The 10,895-nt window shown below is 43.8% G+C and overlaps 1 protein-coding gene across 1 annotated transcript in view; it reads right to left on the reverse strand.

Annotated features, from left to right (window-relative positions):
* Window positions 1-8,945: 8,945 nt before the first annotated feature.
* SENP2 (SUMO specific peptidase 2) overlaps window positions 8,946-10,895 on the reverse strand; it is a 41,726-nt gene continuing 39,776 nt past the window's right edge. The window contains exon 14 of the mRNA XM_032298585.1: window positions 8,946-10,289. Within this exon, the coding sequence (XP_032154476.1) occupies window positions 10,195-10,289 (95 nt within the window). The 3' untranslated portion in view covers window positions 8,946-10,194. The remainder of the gene's footprint in view (window positions 10,290-10,895) is intronic.

Here is a 10,895-nt window from a genome sequence, read left to right on the forward strand (position 1 = left end):
TTCCTCACTGATGTCCTCACTCCTTTTCTCATTATTTCCAATTTCAGTGATGCCGACTTGACTTTGGAAGTTTTATGGCATGCAGCTGTCCAGCTGTCCCCTACTGTCACTCTCAATACTGTGGCTGGCGTGAATATGGACAGGGACAGCTGGCCCTTCGTGTGACCCGTAGAAGCCCCTGTATCTGTGGCTCCACCTTCTCCCTCCTCCATTTAGGACTCAAGCCCGCTGCCCCCACAAAGGTAGAAAACAAGCCATAGGTGCCAGCCCAAGAGGAGTCAGGGGATTCTTGGCAACCAAGGTCATTACTGAAAGCTGTTCCTTGGTTGAGGTATCCATGTCAAACGAGCGGGAAGGACATTTTTTTTTTTTTTTTTTTTTTGAGACGGAGTCTCACTTCGTCACCCAGGCTGGAGTGCAGTGGTGCAGTCTCAGCTCACTGCAGTCTCTCCTGGACTCAAGCAATTCTCCTGTCTTGGCCTCCCGAGTAACTGGGATTAAAGGCGCCCACCATCACACCCGGCTAGTTATTGTATTTTTAGTAGAGATGGGGTTTCACCATGTTGGCCAGGCTGGTCTCTTAACTCCTGACCTCAGGTGATTCGCCCACCTCAGCCTCCCAAAGTGCTGGATTACAGGCATGAGCCACCACGACAAGAACACCACATCTTTTTGTTTTTTTTTGAGTGGAGTTTCACTTTTTTTGTCCAGGCTGGAGTGCAATAGCATGATCTGGGCTCACTGCAACCTCCGCCTCCCAAGTTCAAGTGATTCTTCTGCCTCAGCCTCCCGAGTAGCTGGGATTACAGGCATGCACCACCATGCGTAGCTAATTTTGTATTTTTAGTAGAGACGGAGTTTCACCATGTTGGCCAGGCTGGTCTCAAACTCCTGACCTCAGGTGATCCACCTGCCTTAACCTTCCAAAGTGCTGGGATGACAGGCGTGAGCCATGGCGCCCAGCCTAGAACAGCACATCTTTAAAGGAAGAGCTTTAAGTATAGGCCCAAGAATTTGGTGATGACGCTCAGGATGAGGAGACATCGGTGAGGGGGAGAAGTGACACAGGAACCCTCCGAAGTGGACCCATTTGGCTCCATCCATCAGTTTCACTCCTTGGTTTGTATTACAGGTGGCAGAATTTCCGGTTTAGCTTCTAAAGTGCCTATTTCCAAACTATTTGCCCATGAATATGTGCAAGGAAGATAGGGAGAAAGATGCTGGCATGGTGGCTGACTTGCCCTGGTCCAAAGCACCCTTCAATTTTCCTAGGGTTGCGAAAATGAAGAGGAGACCACATGAAGAGGCAGAAGACAGGAACGAGACCAGCTAGCTTTGTTCCTAAGCAAGGACATTTCTCCCAACAGCCCATTTCCAGGGAATCCAAGTGCTGGATGATTCTGCAGCTGGGCTCAACTCTCGAGTTTTCTGAGGGCAGCACTAGCACGAGACCATCCTTTATAGGTCGGCGTCCTGTTCCACCTTACAGTGAGTAAGAAGTTTCATGCCTGTGAACTGGGCCCTGATGAACTGTTCACATGTGAGCGCAGATCATTACAATCCTTGTAGTTTCTCCAGCTGTACATCCCAGACTTTCTGTCTTGACAAGACAGTCTGACATCCCAGAAAGTCCCAACAGCACATGATTTTACACTAAAATAATAGTTGTTAAATGGAGATTTAGCGTAACCACAAAGGTTTTATTCATTAGCCAACATCACTCCAAAAGCCCCTTCCTACCACCTTAGATTGAACCCCTTGAAAAATCTATGATGCACAGTGGTCTGTTAACCTAAGCCTGAACATGCCTTTTGTCCTGTTCGACCCCCTACCCTCCAGCTCTGCCCCGTGCCATTCTTGGGTCCTCGAACATGGAGCTCTGGAAAGGAAGGACTAACGCAGGCTGGCTGCAGATCAGAAGAGGATTCCAGCATAGAGGGAGAATTTAAAATATGAGAAAGGGAGAATTGATTGTCAGAACCAAAGGAAAGGATTAGCTGTAGACAGGAAGACACATCTTGACAGTGACAGGAGGCAAGGGAGAGAGAGAAGTCCGGGCTGCTAAGGACAGGCCGGAAGAGCAATAACCTTGCACCAATTGGGATCCAAATGGCTGAGTAGACAGAATGGATAAGGACTTGAGTATGAAAAGCATTTGGCCTAGTCTTGTCCCTACATCCCTGGGGAAGGACGTGGGCCACAGAAGTATCTCCATGTTTTTATTATGAAAGGAGCCCATAATTGCAGCTGATTAGAAACCAGCCTAAGTCAGATGTGCACCCAAAGTTCTGTGTCTTGGGACCTACTGGAAATTTTTTGGTCTACTACCGTGACGACTAACAACACTGCCGGCAGATTCCCCGGATGTTCACTGTCAATTGCTGCTGCTGCCCTTTATTTCCTCCCTTCACTTCCCTTAAGGTACAAGGAACAGAAATTGAAGATGCATCCCATAAAGGTTAATTTTCTTTTTTCTTGAGATAATCGTGGTTTTGTCATTGGTTCTGTTTATGTGATGGATTATGTTTATTGATTTGCATGTGTCGAACCAGCCTTGCATCGCAGGGATGAAGCTGACTTGATCGTGGTGGATAAGCTTCTTGATGTGCTGTTGGATTCGGTTTGCCAGTATTTTATTGAGGATTTTCACATCAATGTTCATCGTGGATATTGGCATGAAATTTTCTTTTTTAGTTGTGTCTCTGCCAGGTTTTGGTATCAGGATGATGTTGGTCTCATAAATGAGTAAGGAAGGAGTCCCCCTTTTTGTATTGTTTGGAATAGTTTCAGGAGGAATAGTACCAGCTTCTCTTTGTACCTCTGGTAGAATTAGACTGTGAACCTGTCTGGTCCTGGACTTTTTTTGGTTGGTAGGCTATTGATTGCTGCCTCAACTTCAGACCTTGTTATTGGTCTATTCAGGAATTTGACTTCTTCCTGGTTTAGAGTTGGGAGGGTGTGTCTAGGAATTTATTCATTTCTTCTAGATTTTCTGGTTTATTTGCATAGAGGTGTCTATAATATTCTCTGATGGTAATTTAAATTTCTGTGGGATCAGTGGTGATATCCCCTTTATCATTTTTTATTGCATCTATTTGATTCTTCTTTCTTTCATTAGTCTGGTATCGGTCTATCTATTTTTGTTGATCTTTACAGAAAACCAGCTCCTGGATTCATTGATTTTTTCGAAGTGTTTTTTCTGTCTCTATCTCCTTCAGTTCTGCTCTGATCTTACTTGTCTTCTGCTAGCTTTTGAGTTTGTTTGATCTTGCTCCTCTACTTCTTTTAATCGTGATGTCAGGGTGTCAATTTTACATCTTTCCTTGTTTATCTTCTGGACATTTCGTGCTATAAATTTCCCTCTACACACTGCTTTAAATGTGTCCCAGATATTCTGGTATGTTGTATCTTTGTTCTCATTGGAAAAACCCTAATTGAGTATTCTTGACAGCTTTTGCTCTCTCAGAAACAGCTGGCAGGAGGGGAAAATCTCATAGACAAAATTATATTTTGTGTGTGTGTGTGTGGACAAAGAATCTTCCTCTATTGCCCAGGCTGGAGTGCAGTGGCACAGTCATGGCTCACTGCAGCCTCAACCTCCTGGGCTCAAGCAATCCTCCCACCTCAGCCTCCTGAGTAGCTGGGACTGCAGGTATGCACCACCACACCTGGCTAATTTTTAAAATAATCATATTTATTTTTATTTCAATAGTTTCTAGGGGGCCGGGTGTGGTGGCTCATGCCTGTAATCCCAGCACTTTGGGAAGCTGATGTGGGCAGATCACTTGAGGTCAGGAGTTTGAGGCCAGCCTGGCCAACATGGTGAAACCTCATCTCAATAGTTACACTGGCACTGATATTTTGAAACTGTTACAGGTGTACTTAAGGGTAAAGTGAATAATTACGTTGATGTTGATAGCAACCAAGATTTTCAAGATTACAGTGTAAGATCAAGAAAAACCTTGGATACCCTGGGTAACATATCAAGACCCCATCTTTACAAAAAATTTTAAAACTAGCTGGGCATGGTGGCATGTGCCTGTAGTCCTGGCTACTCAGGAAGCTGACTGGAAGATGGCTTGAACCCAGTATGTCGAGGCTGCAGTGGGACATGGTTGTACCATTGCACTCCAGCCTGGTGACACAGTGAGACCCTGTCTCAAAAAAAAAAAAAAAAGAAAGAAAAAAAGAAAAACCTTGGAATCTTACATTTGAATTCGAAGTCAGTAAAACTTTTTCCTTTAAAGAAAAACATTTCCTAGTCTATCTATTGCAAATGCCCAGAAACACCTATAACCCCAGTCAGTACCCAAACCTATATAGACACATATGGTGTTTTTTCCTATAAAGTAACAAGTGAGTAGCATATCCAGTGTGGACATGCTGAACAAAGAGATGAAGGCCGGGTGCGGTGGCTCAACGCCTGTAATCCCAACACTTGGGGAGGCCGAGGTGGGCTGATCACCTGAAGTCAGGAGTTTGAGACCAGCCTGGCCAATATGGTGAAACCCCATCTCTATTAAAAATACAAAAATTAGCCAGGTGTGGTGGCAGGCACCTGTAGTCCCAGCTACTCAGGAGGCTGAGGCACAAGACTCTCTTGAACCCGGGAGGTAGAGGCTGCAGTAAGCTGAGATCACGCTACTGCACTCCAGCCTGGGTGAAACAGAGCGAGACTCCATCTCAAAAATAAAGGGATGATTCCTGTCCCACCCAGGACAGAGGGAGATTTTATCATGCTACTCACAATGGTGCACAATTTAAAACTTACAAAGTGCCTATTTCTGTTACTTTCATTTAATGTTTTTGAACCATACCCAAGAGTGACCGAAACCAAGGAAAAAGCAAAACCGCAGGTAAGGGGGGTATTTACTATACTATTCTATTTTTGCCTAAGTCTTGAAATCCCCATAATGAAAGGTTGTTTTTTTTTTTTTTAAGTAGCTGAAACAAAGATAAAATTGTTCACTAAAATGAGATATTAAGTCCCTTGGAATGAACTAAAGGCCTACACGTGAAAAATATTACAAATCTTAAATCAGTGGAGATACAGTTATCCCATGCTGGAAGAAATGAGTCAAAATACCAATGGGTAATTATTTTTTTCCTGATTTTAAAAAATATACATGACTTGTAACCCAGAAATTATAATGCTAAGAATTTCTTAGAATAACCTGAACATTGTGCAAGACTATTCAGTAATACTGGGTTAAATGTATTTGTGATAGCCATAGAGTGGTACAGTCTGCAGCAATTCAAATGATCTATTTATTGACATGAAAATGTTCAAGGTAAGTGAAAAGGAGTTATATAATCATAATTCTGTATTTGTTAATAACAAGTTGTATACACATGCAAGCCTGTACATGTATTCACATATCCATGAAGGGGGAAGGCCAGGATATATGCCCAATTTTTTCTTTTGAGACAGAGTCTCAGGCTGGAGTACAGTGGTACATTGCTCACTGCAACGTCCGCTTCCGGCTGAAGCGATTCTCCTGCCTCAGCCTCCTCAGTAGCTGGGATTACAGGTGCCCACCAGCACACCCAGCTAATTTTTGTAAGTTTAGTAGAGATGGGGTTTCACCATGTTGGTCATGCTGATCTGGAACTCCTGACCTCAAGTCATTGGTCCGACTCAGTCTCCCAATGTGCTGGGATTACAGGTGTGAGCCACCATGCCCAACCCAAATGTTAGTTACGAGGTATTATTAACTCCAGGTGGTGAATGTGCAGAATGATTACCTTTTATCAGCATTTTATTTTTATACTACGAACACCTATTACTGATATAATTAAAGAAAAATATAAGGGGACAGGGTGGCAGTGTGGGATCAGACTTGATGATCTCATGAGGATGAGGTGTGTTGGGAGGCCATGGAAGGGCAGTGGTAAGGCTGCCCAGTGTGTTCTTAAAGTACGTACTTCCAAGAACTGTCTATGTTGCTTCTCCTGGCACTTTCCTAAGTGTGTTCCATAAAATAGTTCCACAGGTGTCTCAGAGAAAAGGGTTCAATGTCCAAGTTTTGGGAAATGCTAGCTCAAAACAACTCATTCGTACAAAACGTATGTTTGCTATGCATTCCCAGGAGGAAGGGACGTGGTATGCATATTCATTGGGCCACAGACCCTTTGCTTTATATCCTTAAAGAAATAGAACTGGGGTCTTGCCATCTCGCCCAAACTAGTCTGGAACTCCTGGGCTCAAGCAATTCTCCTGCCTTAGTGGCCCCTCAAAGTGCTGGGATTACATATTCTTTATACAAGTTACAAGACTCATGCTTAACACATTTTAGGAAATGCCCATTTAAGGACCTAAAGATTAAGGATGTAAAGCCGGGTGTGGTGGCTCACGCCTGTAATCTCAGCACTTTGAGGCCGAAGTGGGCGGATCACCTGAGGTTGGGAGTTCAAGACCAGCCTGACCAACACGGAGAAACACCGTCTCTACTAAAAATACAAAATTAGCCAGGTGTGATGGCGCATGCCTGTTAGTCCCAGCTACTTGGGAGGCTGAGGCAGGAGAATCGCTTGAACCCAGGAGGCGGAGATTGCAGTGACCCAAGATCCGGCCACTGCACTCCAGCCTGGGCAACAAGGGCAAAACTTGGTCTCAAAAAAAAAGATTAAGGATTGTTTATACCACATATTTCCAGCAAGGGTCTGAAAGCTTCTAGCCCATTTTCCTAGATTTAGATGGAGTCATCTGAAAACAGTCTCACATTTATAATATGGTTTTTGTTTTTGCTTTTTGGTCTCAAACTTTATGGTTTTAAACATAATTTGCATCTTGCGATCAGGTCACTTAGAGCAGTGTTTTCCTTCTCTGCATTATCTGTCCATTAGTGGGCAGAGAAATCAACTTGGTGGTCACAACCTGAATTTTTTTAAAAACTGAAATAAAACTATCAGAATATAGTAAGGATAAGTATTACTTCACAAAAGTGTATGTGACATTTTTGTGTCCATAATCACACTATATGTGTGTGTGTGTTCACAACATAAAATACATTTATTCCAATGAGTTGCAATTAAAAAAAAGTGAAAGCCACTGAATTAAAGAGATGAATTTATTGGTAAATAGAGAAAAGCAACACCTATTCCAATATATCCAAACCCCTTCCTGTATATATTAGGTAAATTAAAAGAAAAAAAATTGTCAAAGCAATAATATAGCCAGCTAGATCACCAGTTTACAAATATGTACCATAAGTTTGTTTGAAGATCAGGTACTTGGCAGTTTTTCTCAAAGAAATGGTTATAAAAGAGATTAGGTTCCAATTAGTTCACAAGCCAATTTAAACAATGTAGCTTAACTACAGTACTAAGGCTGTCACAAACTTAACTTGCTGTCAGTTACTTATTTACTCACATCTGAGGCTCACCGTTTCTACTAGGATACATTATCCCCACAGCCACACCCTGGTCCAAGATCAGGCAGCTCCTCACAGTGCAGGCAAGCATCCACTATCAGACATGTTGTGCTTAGCATTTCAGAGGAGGAAAAACTCACAGGTTCTAATAGCATTGGGTAACTGAGGTAGAATATGGGGCTCCCAGGAACATCTTCCATATGCCCCAAATCTGTTTCCCTCCCACCCCAATCCAGCTCTGTTCAAGGTCAAGCTTGAGAAAGATACTTGCTCTCAACAGTATATTTTAAAAATCGACATCAATTTTTAAGAGGCTACTAAAAAATAGTAATGGCCGGGCGCGGTGGCTCATGCCTGTAATCCCAGCACTTTGGGAGGCCGAGGCAGGTGGATCACCTGAGGTTGGGAGTTCAAGACCAGCCTGACCAACATGGTGAAACCCTGTCTCTACTAAAAATACAAAATTAACCGGGCGTGGTGGTGGGCGCCTGTAATCCCAGCTACTCGGGAGGCTGAGGCAGGAGAACTGCTGGAACTCAGGGGACAGAGGTTGCAGTGAGCCAGGATTGAGCCATTGCACTCTAGCCTGGGCAACAAGAGCAAAACTGTCACACACACACACACACACACACACACACACACACACACACGCTTTAATGGTGATAATTTGCTATTAATAAATTCAGTAGCTGTTTTTTTGCCTGAACACTTTAATAAACTTTTAGATCCAAATAAATTGTTTGGCTCTAAAAAGCTGTTATTCCTAACACGCTGCTGCTTTGTGCCCACGGAGACACGTTAATGCCTCGAGAAGCATGGCCTGTGGTCTCCCCCAGGAAATTCAGGAACTCAGGGTCAAGCAGAAGCCATGCTAGAGAGCTCATCACTCTGCTCTTCCCAATTGCATTATGTCCTGGAAGACCTGAGAACCATCCGGAAGAGTGTACAGTAATGGAGAGCTCAGTGAGAAATGCTCTTAAGCAGCCCCTTGAATAATACATTAAGCCCCAGCATCATTCATTTGGGCGGAATACAAACTGCCATTCCTAACAGGACTTACCTAGCATGCACTCAATCTTAACCGAGGTACCAAACTCTCAAGGGACATGCACAGGGCAAGCCAGGAGTCTGGCATAATGCTGACCTCGCAAACCTCTGGCCTTTTTGGCTGTGTGGTTGCCTGGTCCCAATACTCGCTGGCAGTGCCAGGAGCCCAGGGACAGGAGCAGGGGCTGCAGGAAGGAGGCAGACGCAGCACAGCCTGCTCCTGCTTTAATAATCACCCAACCACATGGCCTCTGGCTGACCATCAAGTAGGCCCAGCATTTTCAACCCACATCGCAGGTCCCATGTCCTCAGCCAGGAGTTTTACAAGTCTCAGGGAAAACTGGCTGCAATAGCTACAGCCAGTATCCCTCTGGGACCAGCAGCCCGCGCACTCTGCGTGGCAGGCATGTAGATCCATAGGGAACGCATGCCCAGTTTTTCCAGTTTTACCTCTCACTGTCATGAACCGGAACAAGTTTGGGAGGCTTAAGTAGGGAGAGGGTTAGAAATCATTTCAGCATATACTTTTTGGGTTCTGCCAGACAACCTTTTATTACATCAGAAAAGCAACACTAGGCACTAGATCTCGCAAAATATGTTCTGACCAACTCTAAACTTTCTGAAATTATAACCACATCAGTAAGGTTTTTAATGAACGAAAAAGTTAAATACAAACTTTCATATGCAAAATAGATTACTGTGTAACTGGCAACCTCGGAGCCAAGTACATTTTCTTCTACAACTTTCAGTGGGGATGGAGTGGGGAGATGTTAGTCTTATTGAGTAGAAAACTTAATTTAGGCTCAATATATAGAAAACAAAAACTCTGAGGAAAAATAGCTTTAAATTGAATAGTATCTTTTGAAATAAACAGCTCAGGCCAGCCCCTACAATTCTGAGGTTTATACTCAACCAGATCTGGGATGAAAATGAAGATTTAGGGTTTACTGTTACTTCAAATCCATGAATCCAGTTTCAAGACTAAGCCAAGTCACCTCATTTCCAGAAAGGGAAGTCACTGTAAGATGACCACAACACTCTTCTGAAGATGCTTGGGTAGTCAGAGTTCCTTGGGCACAGTTCCTCGGCTCCATGGCACTGTGCCAACGCTGTAGTGTCAGACTTCCTCTGAAAGGCAATGGGAGCCCTATCCCACAGCATTTTTGCTTCTCCCAGCATTTTTGAGCCTCAAAAAAACAAAAACAAAAACAAATCCCAAACCCTCCAGCTTCATGTTGGCAGTTAGTGCTCCAGCTCCACTTCCGCCCCCAGTGAGATTTCTCTCCTGGTCTTCAGCAGGGAGTGGCAGCTTGAGTAACATTCCTTTCAGAAATAAATAGTTCAAACAAGTAATTTAGAGCTAACTATAAAAGAGCAGCAGTAAATGGCCACTGCCCATTATGTTTGCAAACGAATGAGTGAATGAATACGCTGAACAAACACACAGAAAAAAACAATTCACAGAATAAATCCTGCATTTCCCACATTCATAGGGAAAAGAATTTCTTAAAAAAAATATTAGCGTTTGTTCTTGTGTGGGTTGAACAGTCCAAAGCTCTGAGCAGGCACAGCCTTACAAACAGGATTGCAAGCAGCCCTCTGCACCCCAACTCAGGACTAGGGTGCAGCGAGAGGCCTTCATGCACTTTTGACAGCTCAGTACCTGTGAGAGAACAGAAGTGATGCAGGGACTTTTTAACCCACAATGCATGAGGTATATGGAAATGTCTGTGAAAGAACCACCAGCAGCTAGAGGGACCAGGCAAAGTTTTCCTCACAGTAACTGCTGATGAAGGATTTCCCACACCATCTTCTTCCGGAAGAGAGGCATCTGGTGCTGCAAAGATTCCCATAAACAAAACACACATTACACATGGATGTACACGCCATCATGTCCATAAAGTAGGATGTCCATGTCCTTTTTCTAAGCATTGACATTTTTACATCATGGAACATACTTATTAAACCATTAAAAAGGAGGTTTAGGCCAGGTGTGGTGGCTCACACCTGTAATTCCAGCACTTTGGGAGGCCCAGGCGGGCGAGTCACAAAGTCAGGAGTTTGAGACCAGCCTGGCCAACATGGTGAAACCCTGTCTTTACTAAAAACACAAAAAATTAGCTGGGCATGATGGCAAGTGTCTGTAATCTCAGCTACTCGGGAGGCTGAGGCAGGAGAATCACTTGAACCTGGGAGGTGGAGGTTGCAGTGAGCTGAGATGGCACCACTGCACTCCAGCCTCGGTGGCAGTGCAAGACTCCATATTTAAAAAAAAAAAAATTATGGTACATGTAATTATAAACCTTTTTTTTTTTTCTCGAGACAGAGTCTCACTCTGTCGCTCAGGCTACAGTACAATGGTGCAATCTGCTCACTGCAACCTCTGCCTCCTGGATTCAAGCAATTCTTGTGCCTCAGCCTCCTGAACAGCTGGGACTATAGGCATGTGCCACCATACCTGGCTAATTTTATATA

This window comes from Sapajus apella, unplaced genomic scaffold, assembly GCF_009761245.1.
Source record: "Sapajus apella isolate SASKATOON/1434 unplaced genomic scaffold, GSC_monkey_1.0 scaffold38, whole genome shotgun sequence".
Lineage (NCBI taxonomy): Eukaryota > Metazoa > Chordata > Mammalia > Primates > Cebidae > Sapajus > Sapajus apella.